General features: G+C 41.8%; 2 protein-coding genes across 2 annotated transcripts in view; one reads left to right on the top strand and one right to left on the bottom strand.

The window, feature by feature from the left end:
• Positions 1 to 3,937, top strand: part of c1qtnf5 (C1q and TNF related 5) — a 4,835-nt gene extending 898 nt beyond the window's left edge. Inside the window, exons 2-3 of the mRNA XM_054794511.1 lie at positions 2,956 to 3,185; positions 3,257 to 3,937. Of these exons, the coding sequence (XP_054650486.1) occupies positions 2,972 to 3,185; positions 3,257 to 3,777 (735 nt within the window). The 5' untranslated portion in view covers positions 2,956 to 2,971 and the 3' untranslated portion in view covers positions 3,778 to 3,937. The remainder of the gene's footprint in view (positions 1 to 2,955; positions 3,186 to 3,256) is intronic.
• Positions 3,938 to 13,999: 10,062 nt separating this feature from the next.
• On the bottom strand, positions 14,000 to 17,030 carry rnf26 (ring finger protein 26). Its single transcript, XM_054794426.1, has one exon. The coding sequence runs from the start codon at positions 16,619 to 16,621 to the stop codon at positions 15,314 to 15,316; it is 1,308 nt and encodes a 435-aa protein (XP_054650401.1). The 5' UTR covers positions 16,622 to 17,030; the 3' UTR covers positions 14,000 to 15,313.
• Between the last annotated feature and the right edge of the window lie 672 nt (positions 17,031 to 17,702).

The raw sequence follows: 17,702 nt of genomic DNA, 5'->3' as shown, positions 1-17,702 counted from the left end.
ACCTCTGGGCCACACTGCTTCAAAGCTGGTTGCCACTCGACTCCCGCCACCCGCAAGAAGAAGAAAAGGCAACACCAGCATGCAGACATGTCCGCCGTGTACCGTGGTGAAGTTAGCCTCACGTTGCATGTTGGATATTGGGCTCCGTAGCTACAGCGGTACTTCCCCCTCACTGTGCTGTCATGGTGCGGGGAGCTCTCATGGGAAGTGCTGCTCTAACTGCTGGTTCTTTATACTAGGGACCGTCAATAAATTACTATTGCGTTGAAGAGAGTGTGACCGAGCCGGTGAGGATTCCCACTAATGTTCTGGGGGTGACACAATGAACAGAAGGACAGGAGCCGGAGATTATTGTTAGCCCGCTCGTCTCTCCACTGACTCCCGTCAAGTGGCCTCAACACACACAACAGCCCATCCGACCTTCAAATCCTGTAAATCACAGCACAATTGGATCTATAACCATGTCAAATGATTAGTCCTACCCTAAAAGGATTTTGCACGCCCATTTTTTCTCAATTGTATTTTTTATTGGATCTTTTATTGGATCTTTTATTGGATTAGGGACCTGACTGACAGGGGTTTGTTTCAGCAATACTTTGCTTACATTATTTTTAATGCTTTGAAGAGCTAAGTAAAAAGGATCGATACCAGATCGGCAAGGCTCTTAAAAAAATCTTCTCGGATCGGAAGCCAAACAATGTGGCTCAGGACATCCACAATAATAAGTAGGGATGCAAATCTCTGTGGTAAACCCTACGACCCCAAGGTGGGGTACACGTGCGCCAAATGTAACGGGGTGTACGTGAATAAAAATGAAAAACAATTGCCGCCCACCAATCACAATTACGAGTGCGCCTGAACGGAGCAGGAAGAGACAGCGCATGAAGCAGTTCATTGCTCGTTGCGTCGTATGAGCAAATAAGTACGTCTGGTGGTTCTCTTGTACATTACGAGTGTTTCGTCTTGAAGGTTTCATTGATATCAGTGTTCCAATTCCCGCAGGGCCCAAAGTGAATCAATGATGTTCAGTATTTCAGGTTAATAAAGATATAAAAGGTTTATGTTTTTTAAGTGTGCAGGGTATGGGGTATGGGGTACATGGCTTCAGGTCAAATGTCTGAAGGGGTACACCACTGGAAAAAGTTTGGGAACGATTCGATACGCACCTACCACCTACCTACAGTACATCCAATTTTATGTGGAGGGATATCAGTTTTGGAAATATGGGCCATTGTTTTATTCAAAAAAATAATATACAGTTCAAAATCTCACATTTTGCATGTTTATTGCGAGCAGCGTTTTGTCCCACTTTGTTTGACGGTCCTTGAACGCACCTTCCAACTTTGATAGACTACTATACTGTATTTTTACTCTTTTTTCTTTCACCGCACATTTGGTTCCAAATGCTGATACTGTGTGGGAGTGCATAAATGTAGGATTTGATGACCTTATTGAGTGCTAATGTGGCGCACTTTCTGAAAAACAAACTCCAGGCTGCTACTGGTGGATGGTGGCTCTGTATTCATTTCGTGCTTTTACTTTGATGTTGTTCCTGTCGTAGTTTTACACAATTCCTAATAAATTAGACGGCTATAATGTACGTATGTTTTACTGATGTGGTGAAAACCTTTCCCGGTGACTAGCTAGTGCGCTGCTAATGCTGTTTACATCCACTCTCGTCTCCCGCCACAGTCACATTGACAGAGGGCCCCCAGATAGCTGTCCTCGGCTACGCCTGCCATTAAATAGCAGATCGTAACCCAAATTGTTAAAAAATCAGCCCAGAGACGGCTCTCTTCTAAAAGAAAACACTCGTTAGTTGGGACACTCGTATGCCAAGAGACCACGGTACAAATGACAATAAAAAGCACCAGTCGTGCTCCGGTACCTTCTGGCTTCCGACGTACTCCGTGACGACTCACATCACAGCGACCGCAGACACAAATAACTTTGGTCTTGTTGCGAGAGGCATCTGCCAGGGCTTTGAAGCTCAAAGTTACAAATTAAAACACCCTTTTCTTTCTCCATTTCTGCTCAATATTTGCTCCCGCTTGTGGCTCCCGCTACCGTGCGCCAAACTGGACGTGCGCTCGTTAATCGTGCATCAAAAAGTGAAAGGAAACGTACGTTAGCGCGTTTTTAACGCATTAACGAGTTCAAGCGTTCAGTCGTAATTCTACAACAAAGTCATAGTTTTTGTGAGAATACATTTGCAATATTTACTCGAATAAAAAAATATAGCTTTCTGCAAATAAAAAAGTAATAACTTGATGAGAATAACAATAGAATGTGACGAGGAATAAAGTTGAAATGGTACAGGAATAAGAATGTTCTTTTGTGTGGAAAAAGTCCACATTTTATGGGAATAAAGTTCTAATTTCACAAGGAGGAAATCTAATTTTAGGCGGGTAGACTGATAGTATGAATAATATAAGAAGACATATTTTAAAAGGTCTAAATTGCACATGAATCCATTTTTTATACTTTCAAGAATAAAGCTATTTTATGAGAAGAATGTCCAAGTATTACTAGAAAAATGTTCAAATGGTACAAGAACTCTTTCAATTTTATGAAGAAAAAGTCTGAATTTTATTGGAATAAAGTTGTAATTTTAGAAGACTAAAATACAATTTCACTCATTTGAGTAAACAAGAGAATATTAGAGGAAAAAAGTCTAAATTCTAGAGCTGGCCGATCGATATCTGCTTTAAGCACGACATCAACACCAACCATATCGTTGATATCGATATAGACTGGATTTGCGCTGTATCTCCCTCATCCCTGCATGCAACAAAACCTTAAAACTTGGCGCAAACGCCAACATGAGGAATGTGTGAAGCTGCACAGCTCCTGCCACAACAAACAACAATGGCGACGGGCCTCGGGAGCATTTTGGATGAGAATAAAGTTCCGTCTCCCTCGTCCTCCCTCCCTCCCTCCCTCCCTCCCTCGCAGCGCCACCGCTACGACGATGCTCAAGCTGCTGTTCCTGCTCGTCCTCCAAGCGCAGCTTTCCGTTCCGTTGGAGGACAACAAGATCCCCGCCAGTCTCTGTACGGGCCACCCGGGCATCCCTGGCTCTCCAGGAGGTCACGGCAGCCCTGGTCAGCCGGGGAGAGACGGCCGGGATGGAAGGGACGCCGCTCCGGGGGAGAAGGGCGAGAAGGGGGACATGGGAGCTCCAGGTACCGACGCACGGCTACAGTCCTTTTTAGTCCCAGTGTGAAAAGCTCCCCCCATTTGTCTTTCCCTCCAGGTGAGGCAGGTGTGCAAGGCCTGAACGGAGACAGAGGTGACCCTGGAGAGCGAGGGCAGAAGGGTGAGGCGGGACAGTGTGCCGTGTCCCCCAAATCCGCCTTCAGCGCCAAAGTGTCGGAAGGCCGTGAACTACCCCTCCCGGCGGGCGACACGGTGCTCTTTGACAAGATCCTGCTCAACGAACAGGGCGACTACAACGCCGAGACGGGCCGCTTCACGTGCAAAGTTCCCGGAGTCTACTACTTTGCCGTGCACGCCACCGTCTACCGCGCCAGCCTGCAGTTTGACCTCATGAAAAACGGACACGCCGTGGCTTCCTATTTCCAGTTCTTCGGCAACTGGCCCAAACCGGCGTCGCTGTCGGGCGGGTCCTTGCTCCACCTGGTGCCTGGGGACCAGGTGTGGGTGCAGATGGCTCTGGGGGAGTACAATGGATTCTACTCCAGCACGAAGACAGACAGCACCTTCAGCGGCTTCCTGGTCTACTCGGACTGGAAAAACTCTGCAGTGTTTGCGTGAGCCCGCCGGAGAATGAACAACAATTCAGAACCAGCGGAGACAAGGAGCTCAACTCTTCTCTTCTGGTCTTCACGCTACACTGGAACCTCGAGACCAGGGGTGTCCGAACCTTCTCCACCCAAGGATGCAACTTTGACACGATTTTAAAATGTTATATACAGTCTAGTTAGTTATATATAGTTAGTTATATATAGTTAGCTACGTATATATAGTTAGCTATATATAGTTACTGTAGCTATATATAGTTAGCTATATATAGTTACTTATATATAGTTAGCTATATATAGTTAGCTACGTATATATAGTTAGCTATATATAGTTAGCTATATATAGTTACTTATATATAGTTAGCTATATATAGTTAGCTACTGTATATATAGTTACATTACTTATATATAGTTAGCTATATATAGTTAGCTACGTATATATAGTTAGCTATATATAGTTAGCTATATATAGTTAGCTATATATAGTTACTTATATATAGTTAGCTATATATAGTTAGCTATATATAGTTACATTACTTATATATAGTTAGCTATATATAGTTAGCTACGTATATATAGTTAGCTATATGTATATAGTTAGCTATATATAGTTAGCTATATATAGTTACTTATATATAGTTAGCTATATATAGTTAGCTATATATAGTTAGTTATACAGTATATAGTTAATTATATATAGTTAATTATATATAGTTAATTATATATAGTTAGTTAGTTATACAGTATATAGTTCAAGTAGGTAAAACAACCTATTATTAGTATCAACTTTTTTATTTATCAAACTTTGCTGTTTTTTACCATTTTTTTTTTTTAATAATTTCAACTTTTTTCTCGAATAATCGGAATTTTTTCCCCAACCTAATTTTCCAAAAATGTTCAAACTGTTGTGTTTTGTGTGTTTGTCATAATAAATAACTTGAATATTTCAACTCTGTGCTACTAAAATGTTCTTCCTCTTGATGTACTTTTATTCTCGTGAAACCTTCTTTTTCTTGACAGGAAACCACCTTTTTCCCAGAACATTTGGACTTTATTCTTGTAACACAGTAACATTTTCCACACTCGGATTTTCCTCTCAAAAACTTTATTTGTTGTTTTGTTTGTTTTTCATAATATTATGACTTTTAAAAAATGTTTTTTCAACTTTATTTTTCACTGTATTTCCACTGCTGATGATATTCCTCCAATGTTACCTTATTCTTGTCAAAATACGACTTTTCTCATTTAAACTTTTGTTCTTCATATTTGGACTTTATTCTGTAAAACTACAGCTGTTTTTTTTTCCATTTTTGTGTTGTTTTATTTTCCAACTACTTCAACAAATGTTCATCTTTTCAATCAATTATAACTTTATTGCTATAATATTTGGACTTTATTCTCGTAACATAGTAACTTTTGCCGCAACCGAATTTTCCCACCAAAATGACAACTTTATTTGTTGTTTTGTTTTTTTTCATAATATTATGACTTAAAAAAAGTTTATTAGGTAGGTAGGTAGGTAGGTAGGTAGGTAGGTAGGTAGGTAGGTCGGTCGGTCGGTCGGTCGGTCGGTCGGTCGGTCGATCGATAGATTTTTTTTCCATTTTTTGCTACTGATGGGTTTTTTTTAAGTTTTCTTGTTAAATGATATTTATGACACTAAAATTAAACTAAAAGAAAGGAAAAATAGAGCAAAAGGCCTCGTGTAACAGCAAAAGGCATAAAATTAACTAATAACATCACAAAGCTTTCTATTTATTTTCGTCTTTTTACAAAATAAAAAAAAAGGTAATGTCACGTTACCACTTCTGGCAAAAATCACCGCCTTCGAAAAGCCTTTTGTTGTTGTTGTCGTCATGTTTGTGTCCTGCCAGTTTGTCAGCTGAAAAAGCATCCGAACGGAGACGAGGCTCCAAACATCAGCGCTTCAGAGGCTGGAATAAACGCAATTCCAACTCTCAGCCGTGTCTTTTATTCCGAAAATGTTGACCAAAGTAAACACATTCCATTGGACACACACGCCTCATGATTTCCCCAAACGCAGCAGCAACTGTGAGGGATGATGATGATGATGGAAGTCATGACTGTTTTGGGAGCCCCTCCATCTTTGTTTCATGAAATGTTTTACGAAGCTTTGTTGACTTTGACGTGCGCTGCGTGGATGATGAAGATGAGGAAAGACAAGGAAATGTGACTTTCCATCCCCACTCCCTGAGATGTACACACTTTTCTTTTTCCTTTTTAGGGGGAAACGAGAAAAGCAGGGCGCTAATCAAACTGAGGCTGGCATCCAACGCTTGCTTCCATTGGTTTGCCATCTGCTAAAACGCTGTGAAAGGCTCTTCACCCTCGGAAAGTCACACCAGGACAACACTTGGACGTCAGGACGTGTACTTTATGGACCCGGAGACAAAATGAATGATGAGGACAGTCAGAAATGTGGGACCAGATTCAAATCCCTGCCTGCGCTTACAAAACGCTCGTACAGGAATGGACATTTTGCAGCGGTGCTAAACGAAGGAACATGTTCGTGATTGTGGTTGCTGTCTTGCATAACTGCAGTCAGTCATCGAGATGCAAGAGGGTCTAAGTATGAGCACCAAGAAAGCTCCTTACTATGATTATGGTGTCGGTGTAGAGTCTTCCACCGTTTATCACGAGGGATACGTTCCCAACACAGCCTGCGATAAGTGAAATCTGCCAAGTGGACAACTTTGCTTCCAGTGATTCTTTGTGTTTTAAGGCAGTAAAAGCCTAACCCTCACATTTACACACGTTTCTCTGACAGGCAGCAACATTTGACCACATTTCCCTCTTGGTGAAACACTCAAAGTTCACATTTCCTGAGAATTTTCATGATCAGCCTACTAGGTTGGACTCACGTGTATTAAGTGACTCACGTGTGTTTCACTCCTGCATCGTCCTGGCGCCGTTCTGCTGTAGCCTTTTTTTATCCTTATTGTCGTCCTACTCCTTCAACCCAAGATTCATTTAGCCGGTTAGCTTCTTCTTCTTCTTCTTCTTCTATTGTTTATTGGCGGTTAGTAAGCAGCTCACTCAGTTAGCTAGTTTGCTAGTGACTATTGACCCCAACAGGAAATGGCACAAATGAGATTGATTGATTGACAATGGTCTACAGCCAATCAGGACGCAGAACACAATGGTAGTGAGACGAGGCAGAGCCGCACACGCCTTCAACTCTCATGAGCATACAGCACCTCTCTGCACTCTACTGGTAGCAGTAGGAAATACAATAACAGACGCATACAACAGAGCACCGGTAGATGGGTCTAGTACACCACAAGGACGCAGGACACAATGCGCGTTCACACGCCGTTTAAAAAACAAACATGCAAACTTGCACTTAAAAACAATCAGCGAAACATCGAGTCCACGAAAGATGAACAACTAAAACTCACCAGACTAAGAAATAAGTATTAAAGTTGAAGTATTACAAGAAAAATACATCCTTTTATTAGACAAATGTCAATTATAAAGTCATCATTTTAGACGAAGTAATACTGTGAGAAATGTTTGACAAGAAAAAGTCCAAAAGAAGTCACGATGCCAGAATAAAAGTATTACAAGTATAAGTATTATTAAAGGTATAAGGATTTTTTATTTTTTATTTTAATATTGTGGGGAAAAAATTGCAATTAAAAAAATATATAATTAAAACAAAAATGAAACAAAAATTCCAAGAGAATAAGGTCATAATATTGTCATAAATTCATGAGAATAAAATCATAACTTCCCAGAATACAGTCAGAATGTTATGAGTCATCAGTGTAGCAGAGGAATAAACGTTCATAGGATGTACTCCCACTCTAGCATGGAAAGAGGAAAAAAGGAGTTGAAGAAAAAGTTGAAATTGTACAAGAATAAAATACGTTTCTGGAAATAACATTTTGAAAAATAATAGTCATAATAGCGTCCAAGAGTAGTTCGTACATTTATGACAATAAAATCATAATTTCCGAGAATATTATGAGTAGTTAATGTAGTCGTGGAATAAATAGTCATTTCTTGTATTTACAGTATGTGGTAATACTACAAAGTATACAGTCATTTACTTCACTGTATGGGACTAATATGTTAAAAATTGTGAGAATAAAGTTGTAATAGAAATCAGTGATCACGAGACTGTTCTGTGGTTAAAGTAAATAAATGTGATACGTTGTACAAAAACATTCTACTTTGCACAAAAAAGTGATGGATTTTCGAAAGAAAGGCAACTGAATGTTGGCAGGTGTTGACAGCAGGTGCGGTCAGGAAAGGGCTTGGATTCCAGTTGAGACGCAAAAACAAAACCCATCAACTTGGCCGGCTTCGCCCAGCAGGGGGCAGTCTTGGAATCAGCATGGTGTCATCTTTTTACAAAGTGTGGGACATGACATCTCACGTGACTGTTATCTTCATTCACACCATGAAAAGAAGTGATGATATCCTATAATGTTATCTAACATCCTAATGATCCGTGTGACCCGACAGTGACGTCATGGCCATCGTGAGCCTCGTGCTTCAACAGCTCCGATGTCTTCACCAGGCTGGTTGTCATTTACTGCAGCACGTGTAGCGAAAGTATTCACTCATCACAACAAACCTGATCAGTCCGGGAAGGTAAAGATCAAAAGTGAACAAAAACTAACCCCTCAGCTTGCTTTCAGTTTTGTTTAGTTTTTTACACTTTATTACAAACTAGCTTCCAAACCAAACCGCACAGCCATCAGTCCATACCGCACCAACACAAACACACCAAAACTTCTACTCAAGAAGACGTTTTTTCATTTGTACAAGTAATCCTTGGCCAACTGTGGCAACGCTGGTGGTACGTGGGCTCCACCTAGTGGCGCCTACCTGTACTGTACATGACAGCCACGGACTGGGCATATGGAATAATTGTACAAATACAAATGTATTAACCAAAGGTTGACTGAAAAGGAGTTTTCCTCACTTTGCCACACGCCTGCAAGTATATTAGAAGCTCGATCGTCATGGGGAGCAGCGGTAGCAAAAACGGTGGTATTTTTGAGGTGGTAGGCTACTTGGTGTAAAAAAGTAGGGCTGTCGAATGATTACAAATTTGAATCAGATTAATCACAGTTTTCAAATTAATTCAGCATGATTAATCACCATTTTCAACTATGTTTGTAGTAGGCCCGTGTTTACTGTATTTTATTGAAAGAAAGATAAAAGACAGGACAGGATTACAATCAGGGATGTCCGACATTGGCTGTTTTGCCGATAACTGATATCCCGATATTGTCCAACTCTCAATTTCCGACTCCGATATCAACTGATACCGACACGTGTAACATCACTTATCTCCTGTCCTGGAATTAGCATAATGTGGTGACCGACAATATTGTTTTAGACATTTCTCTTGGAGATTAATAAAGTGTCTATTTATCTAATCTATTTATCTAAAAATGTCGACTGACCACAGAGACAACGAGCTAACAAGTTAGCTTACGTCGGTGCTATCTGCGGCACACAGACACACAGACAGTTCAACATATCCAGCCCGGTTCCGACTGCGAGGAATAACACAGGACGTGATGAAGCATTTCCACGTATTGGCGCCGCCGGGAGGCCATAGGCCAATATATACAGCAGTTTTTTATTATCAGTTTTCAAGATAGGGAAAAGCCCCATTCCGATATCAAGCGATATTACATTTTTATGCCAATATGTGTGAGCCGATGTTGTCGGACATCCCCAATTATAATACATTTGTATGTATTAACAGGTCCAAATTAACAGAACATTTAAATCAAGCTCAAATATAGCACACACATGTGAAAATCCATTTACCCAACACTAGATTCTTTAAAAGTAGCAGGACATCTGAATCACGTGAACCGTGTTATTATGAGCCACGAGGGGTTGCATTCAAAGACACCACGTGATCGAAATCACGTTTTGAGTTTATTTTCTGGGATTTCCGAGCATACTTAAATGCAGCAAATTGTACTTCCGCATTAAGAGTTGCAGTGTGAGTGTTAAGGATATCCACCCTTTGTTTTTCTTTGTCTTTCTGTTTATTTAGACCACACATACGCGCATAATTCAGATGTTCTTGTGATGTCCGGAGTCCCCGTGATCGCATCTTTCGCTAGTCGAGCGACAATGAGGAACTAGAGATGTGTTTGTTCGGAGTTGGCGATGCGTGTATGGCGTTGGAATTGCACTGCTGCTGATGTGTTCGGGTCAGAATAAAGTTATAAAAGAGTGGCAGACTCTGTGTGACTCTGTGGGGACGCCATAGCTATAGCTTGCATACTTTCTTTCCCATTCAACTTTATTAATTCCTTACAATTTACAATAACATAGTGTCAAACCATGGGCATTAAAAAATAACAAATGGATAACAACAACATACAATAAGTCATATAGAGATTAAGGAAATAAATAAATTTAGAAGGAAAAAAAGATAATAATAATAGTAATTAAAGTAAGACACGCCAGGGGACATGAGCAATGAAAATGAAATTGAATTAAGGATATTGAAGTGGGAGCACAGATTTATAGTCTTGATAGCTTTCTTGTTATTAGCAGAGGATATTGATTTGAGGTCCAGCTTCACTTCTTTCATGAAGACATAAAAGAGGGGTTTCACTTTGGCAAATTTACATTTGTGGATGTAGAATTTTGCAAGAATTAAAATGAGATTAATTAAAAAGTATTCTTTGTCAGCTGGAACATCATTCTTTACAAAGCCAAAAAGGACATTTTGCAGAAGGAGCTCAAAATCGCTTTCGCTTGTCTCCACCGTGCCGCCGCTAACACAAGCGTCGTCGTCTGTCGTCATGACAGAGAGGCGTGGCTTGCCATGATTCTCTAAAAATTGTTTTAATGTAATTAATGAAATAAATGAATTCCCGCCGTTAACACGCTATTTTTGACAGCCCTAATAAAAAGCTCAAGTATTGTTTCAGACAATGTCCCACACTGTGCTGGGCTGGTGGACCCCAGTGAGGTCACTCCGAAGAGGTTGAATGCCCAGGGTATGACACAGCCCTCACAATAAACAACCTTCGGTGTAGTTTGTGGATCGTTTCTGCAATGACTTCCTACCGTAGTTAGCCACCAGTCAACGCTGAGCGCCAGTGTCCACGTCTGTGACAGTCCAACCACTTCATGCATGTAAAAATGTAGCAGGCTGACGTCAGCGGGAGCATTCTTGCATCTGCAACAGATGTCTGCTTCCATTTTTAGAAGCGACACTGGGAATGGGAACGGCGCCAATAGTCCGCCAGACTCTGGAGGACTGTCACATGTTGCTGGAAGTGAAGTGGTCCCATATGATCCTCTAACACATGTAAACACGGACACAGGCAGACCTCAGAACGCTTCCTCGGCAAAAGCCAACTGGTTGTCTCACGTTACCAGCAGCCACCGTGGGAATATTACCACATACATTACATCGCTACACTGCACACACACACGACAGTGCAGTATCACTCGCTACACGTGCACTTCATGTGTGAAGACAGGTCGTCACTGAATTTCAACTTAGTGGACAGTATTTGGACCTCTACATCAAAAGTCGCATCTTGTCAGGAGAATTTTGTAGATCAACAGCGAGCCTTATTCAGGCTGCACTGAAACTTAAAATGTTCACGATCACTTACTGCAAAAATGGAACATTTCGCCACCGTTTCAAAGCGATAGACCACCGATCCCCCAGCTGTGGTGCACCACTGGTGGTGCGCGCCCTCTATCTTGCGGTACACAGGAATAGCAGAGATTGTTCTTTAAAAAAAAAAGATATTATTAGAGGCCTAGACATATGCAATAATTCTACAAATACATATTTATTAAATAAAAATATGTGTTTCACTCACTTCATGCGCTTCAAGCCACACGTTCAAGGTTAAACAGGTCGGGTAACTGTTGGGTAGTGAAAATGGTCCAGTTTGAGAAAAATTGCACCAAAGGACAGTACAAAAAATGCTTTTTTACTCCTTACATCCGTGACTTTTCATTAGGGCTGTCAAATTATAAATACATGTAAACAAATGAATGACAGTTTTCAAGTAATTAATCACGATGAATGGCTATTTGCCACTATGTGTGAAGTATGCCCATGTTTACTGTATTTTATGAACAGAAAGATAAATGACAGGACAGGAAATGTATGACTTAACAGCAGCTATTAGCACCAAACGAGCTGAACCTTTACATCAAGCTAAAAGATAGCACACATCAAGTTAGGGTGCCAAAAACAATGTATTTGATCTTGTCCAATTTTTGGTGCCTAAGTAGGCACATTTACAGTGTTCCCTCGTTTATTGCGGGGGATAGGTTCCCAAAATATCCCCCAATAAGTGAAATCCACCAAGTAGCCAACTTCATTTGTTTCCAATGATTGTATATGTTTTAAGGCGGAAAAAGCCCTCACCGTACACTTGATACACTTTTCTCAGACAGGCAGTAAAACCTTCTCACGTTTCTCTCTTGTTTAAACACTCTCAAAAAAGTTTAAACCTTTGTTTGAATTTTAATGATCAACACAAGAAATCATGAAGTCACTCACGTGTATTTCACTCCTGATGGGTCAAAGGTTTCCATACACTGAATAACTTGCTTCAATTCCAGTAGTAGATGCTAAGATAATGTTATGTAATCATTGGTAAGGGTCCACTGCCACCAAGTGACAACCTCATTGATGACTTATTACATAATGATATTTACATAACCATGCCATAGCCCCCCTGAATGGATAAAAGGCCACACCCCAGTGCTAGGTGGCTACTATGACAATTCTGCAGCATGGGGAAGTGGAAGGAACTTAGCCAAGACCTCAGAAGGCGTGTAGTGGAGTTGCACAAGGAAGGATTGTCACTTGGAGCAATTTCCAGGCAATTAGACGTGCCACAACCCACCACTCAAACCATTGTTGCAAAGAACAAGAAGCTTGGGACAACAGCGACCCTGCCAAGGAGTGGAAGGAAGAAGAAATTGAGGCCAAGAGAGGAGCGAAACATCATCAGAAAGGTGCAGAAGAGTCCCACAAGAGGGAGCTCTGTCATGATTTGAAGGTAGTTGGCAAAGATGTGTCTGTCTCCACTGTTAAACCAGTTCTGCACAAGAATGGTCTCCCTGGGTTCCAAGCCAGAAAAAAGCCGTTACTCACAGAAAGGCATCGCAAAGCCCGTCTGAAGTTTGCAAGAGAACATGTGAACAAGGAGACTACATTCTGGAAGTGAGTTCTTTGGTCCGACGAGACCAAAATGGAACCGTTTGGCCACAACGACAAACGATACGTATCTCATTATACAGGTGAAGGTGAAGGTGAAGCCTTCAATCCGAAGAACACGATACCGACTGTGAAACATGCTGGTGGCAACATCATGTTGTGGGGTTGTTTTGCTTCGTCTGGCATTGGTACACTCCAGAAGATAGAAGGCATCATGAAAAGGAGCATTACATTGAGATTCTTCAAAACAACGTCAAGATGTCAGCCCAGAAATTGAATCTGAAACGGAACTGGCTCTTTCAAATCTTTCAACAGGAAAATGATCCTAAACACACAGCCAAAATTGTGACCAAATGGTTCAAAGACAAGAAAATCAAGGTCCTGGACTGGCCTTCACAAAGCGCTGACCTTAATCCTATAGAAAATCTCTGGTTTGAGCTAAAAAAACGTGTCAGTAGATGCAAACCATCAAATTTGACTCAGATGTACACTTTCTGCCAAGAGGAATGGCCAAAGACTCCAGAGAGCTACTGCAGGAAGCTTATAGACAGTTATGCCAAGCGACTGATGGCAGTTATCAAGGCAAAAGGTGGTTCAACCAAGTATGAAATCATGTTGGAGGAGGTGTATGTAAACATTTGAGCCGCTGAACTTCAGAAAAATGTCAAATTGTTATATAATTCTTGAATAAAGAAACTGTCTTCAATAAATCAATCAAGAAAATGAAGTAGACATCTGAAATACATTATCATAAGAAAACAATATTTGTGGGATAAGTGTAACCCGTTAAAAATTGTGATTAAATGTTTTTTTCCAAGGTGTATGTAAACTTCTGATCTCAACTGTACCTGTTACATAGAACTTTCAGTATTTTTCCAAATGTTTGGATTAAGATGTGAAAAGAACCACTCGTTTAAAGTTTGAATTACGATAAAGTAGACTGTACCTGAACACAACACTATCAGATTTTCCTGATGACTCAAACGACTAAATGTTGACTCAAGGATATGGCTAGTTCAGAATCAATGACATAACCAACTTTTTATTAGAAAAAGACACCATTAACTTGGCTTCCATCTTAATGGAGTTACATTCAAGTCACATGCAGTCACATTTTCTTTCACATTGAACACAACACAGGAGGCATGTTGAATTGTTCAGCTCCTGCATTCTTATGGAATGAAATACCTGAGGAGTCCGTGTACAAGGCCGTCAGATTCTTCAGCTTCACATACAAACAAAAAAAAGCAAGATATAAAAATGTAGTCATCCAACCATAGAACAACAGCCAAAAGGTAGATGGCACTTTCCCCGAGTATCACACAGAATGACGCTCGAAAATGTGTAAACTGAGTAAACACACCAAAAGAATGATTGACGAAAATGATGAAAAGTAAATAGAATTGTGTATGGTCCTTCCTAATACTGGAATGAGCCCCAATAAAAAAGAAAAAAAAATCGAAATCACATTGTTAAAAAAAGAAAAAGGGAAGTCAGAAATTAAAGCTAATAAATGCCTAAGGTTACCATGTTTACCAAGGTTACCATGGTTACAAGAGCTTCCTATTTACAGAGAAACTGAGCAGTAATAACACAATAAAAATGACTCTCAGCTTTGTTCCGTCTTTCACATTTCTTCACCCAAAACTCTCATCATCACCTGCTCATCGTTAGCCTTCACACATTTTTTTAAGTCCTCTCTGCAGAGACGAGAAGCGAGAGGACTCACTACTTCCTGAGCAACTTTAATCACCGCTGACGAGCAAAAAAGTGTGCTTTGACGACTTAAACCTCAAAGCCAGCCAGTTAAGCCTGTCCATATCAATTCTGTAATGCCGGACATGACCATAACACACCAGATAGTTTATTCTGCAGTTCAGAACACTTCCCGTCCTTGGGCCGGGGTACGCCACAATCGCATGCGAGGCGTACAATGACTATAAAGCGATCGCTCCTTGCAAGTTCTTAATGAAAACCAATATGTTTCATGATGGGAATAAAATACATTGACTGAAAATAATCCAAAAGTCAAACCCCACAGCACGCTCGCTCACGTTTGTGTATCATTTAATTAATGTGATCACACCCCTCACAAGTAATTACTGACCTTCCACAGTAGACATAACCACAACAACTCAAAATAAGTCTGGAAATACGCCACAAAGTCAGGGTAATTGTTGGAATACAGAAAAGTAGACGTGACGAGACAAAAGCACGAATGCTCATTGTGAGCACAGGCCAGCCGAGGCCAGGAGAGGGTTGGCGGACTCGCGGCCAAGTCCAGTACGATCCAGAATGGCCTAGCGTGAGCATGTCCTAAAAACATATTTTGAGTGGTTGATGTCCCTCAGAGGTACACCTCAATGGTGTTGAGGATCATGCGGCGACACAGCGGGCAGTTGTGTTGGTAGACGGGCTGCTGCAGCAGGATGTCGGTACAGCGCCGGCACAAGCACAGGTGTCGGCAAGGCAGCAGCACCACCGTCTTGGCGTGGTCGTGACAGATGACGCACAGATGCAGCGTCAGCACATTCTCCGACGGAGACCTGAAAGTCAAACGCTTGTTTGCCTTTAAAGGTCTCTCCGTGCTGGACGGCGTTGGGGCGAGATGTTCCGGTTGATTATGGTCCCCTGCTCTTCCGTCGGGCGGATCCCGCCTGGTGCCCTCGTCGGGATCGCCGTCGCCGCGCACTCTGTCCGTGTTGTCCCCGTGCAGCTGCGTCCTCAGCGCTGTGCCCAGCTGGCTGCTGTGGCGAGACAGCTGCCGCCAGATTCTTCTCTCCAGCAGGTGGAGATAGCGCAACATCCTGTGCAGGTGTCTCCCGCTGGCGCATAATAAACAAGACGTGTTATGCCAGGCTAAACAGAGCAGCACGTGGAGTCTGTGAATAGCCGGGAAAGAGTTAGCATAAGACACAAGTCGCCTCGAGGCCTGCCTGGTGAGTTCTGGGTTAAGGTAGGCGGTGGTTGTCAGAGCAATACTGACTGTAAGCAAAAGGCCGTAGATGTTCAGGATGAAGATGCTAATGAAGATGTGCACCAGCGATGCCAGGAAGTCCAACAGTAGCTTACACGGCGACCACAGGAAGGCCGACGTGCCCGCCAGACTGCTATAGAGGAAGGTTATGGAGGTCAGCGTGAGCTCCAGCGCCATCTGCAGCGGGCTGGACACCGTCTGCCACACACTGAGCACAACAGAGTGGAGGTTGAGGGTGGCGATGAGAGTGTAGTTGACCGCCGTGTTGACCAGGTAGACCAGGAGGCTGAGTGCGATGCCGCACACCTCCTGCAGCGTCAAAAGCCCTCGACACAGGTGCTCCTTGCCGCGAAGAAGCACGTGCATGACAAGGTAGCCCACCATTTTCAGGCTCTCCAGAAGCCCCTCCATGGAGAGCATCAAGCTGCCCAGCATGTTCACTGTGCCGTGGGCGAGGTAGGACGTTGCTTCTGCTGTGGATAAGAAGCCAAACAGGATCATGTTGCCTAGCTCCAGCAGTGAGTGGATGAAAAGTGAGGGCAGGTTGGTTATAAAGTTCAACACAGCCAGAAAAGTCCGGACTATGGTGTGGACAAGGAGGAAATTGACGTCCAACAGTAAGCAGACTGCCTCCAAGCATTTTCCTACAGTGGAAATAACAACGTTTAACACTCCCATGGCAAGTGTGCTCTCACTGTGTCCCCACGGCAAAGTCCAAGTTTGTTTTCATGCTCATATACATTCCCTTCACATCGGCGTCTATTCCTTTCGTTGTGCCATCCTTTCAAAGGGAAGAGAATTATGGTGCTTTTGCCATTTCCTCGTCAAGAGGCAGAAACACCGAACTAACTACATGCCTCTGCACTCTGAACCGGATGTTTGGGTTTAAATGCGAAAGACTTCCGTTGCATTTCCGTGCTTCGTCTTCAATCCTCGCTCATATTTGTGCCCAGGAACCTCAATTGCTTAAATACTTTAGGTATCAACTTCACAGGAAAGTCGAATGAGACGACAAACAATTTCAAAATCGCCGAAAAAACACTCACTATTAGCTTTGACACTCGCCATATTTGTTTTGGTCGGGTAAGCGGACCTTCTGACTTCCGGGGCGTGAGTCTGCGCATGCGCTGTATCCGCTCTCCCTTTCACCGTGGAAATAACCAGATCGTCATATTTTTTAATGAACTTTTATTTATTTATGGTCATACTTTGGAACATATTATCTGAGACGACGTTGTAGACTAGTACGAAATACTGAAATCGTCAATTGACGAAAAAAACACCATAAACGTTCACTCATTCCTATACAGTACTTTGCTTAACTTATTAAAGATTCCCTTCTCAAATAAAGACAAAACGGTTTAAAAATAGCCTTTTTCATAATAAGCGCGCACCCGCTATCTTACAGGTAGAACTGTACCTGTCTTCACTGCTAGATGGCAGAAGGAGCAAGGATTTGTACACTAACTTATACAGGCTATTGTCTTCTCTATGCAGTATTTGGATGTACACAGTGGAAAGGTGTGATCACATACAGTATTTCACAGAAAGTATGAAAGCATTTAATCTTGACAGAAAATGGGAACATGTTCATAATTACATTACACAAAATCGTATTGTAAAATAAATCAACTTTATTCTTCATACAGTAATACAGTACATTCTTAGTATAACCATGACAATCAATACCATAATGATCCAGGATAAAATGTGTAAAATGCATAAAAATATGACAATATACTGTCCAAAAGTCAAATAT

This window comes from Dunckerocampus dactyliophorus, chromosome 12 (genome assembly GCF_027744805.1).
Source record: "Dunckerocampus dactyliophorus isolate RoL2022-P2 chromosome 12, RoL_Ddac_1.1, whole genome shotgun sequence".
Lineage (NCBI taxonomy): Eukaryota > Metazoa > Chordata > Actinopteri > Syngnathiformes > Syngnathidae > Dunckerocampus > Dunckerocampus dactyliophorus.
The sequence above is the reverse complement of the archived record's forward strand: the minus strand, read 5'-3'. Positions and strand labels throughout refer to the sequence as shown.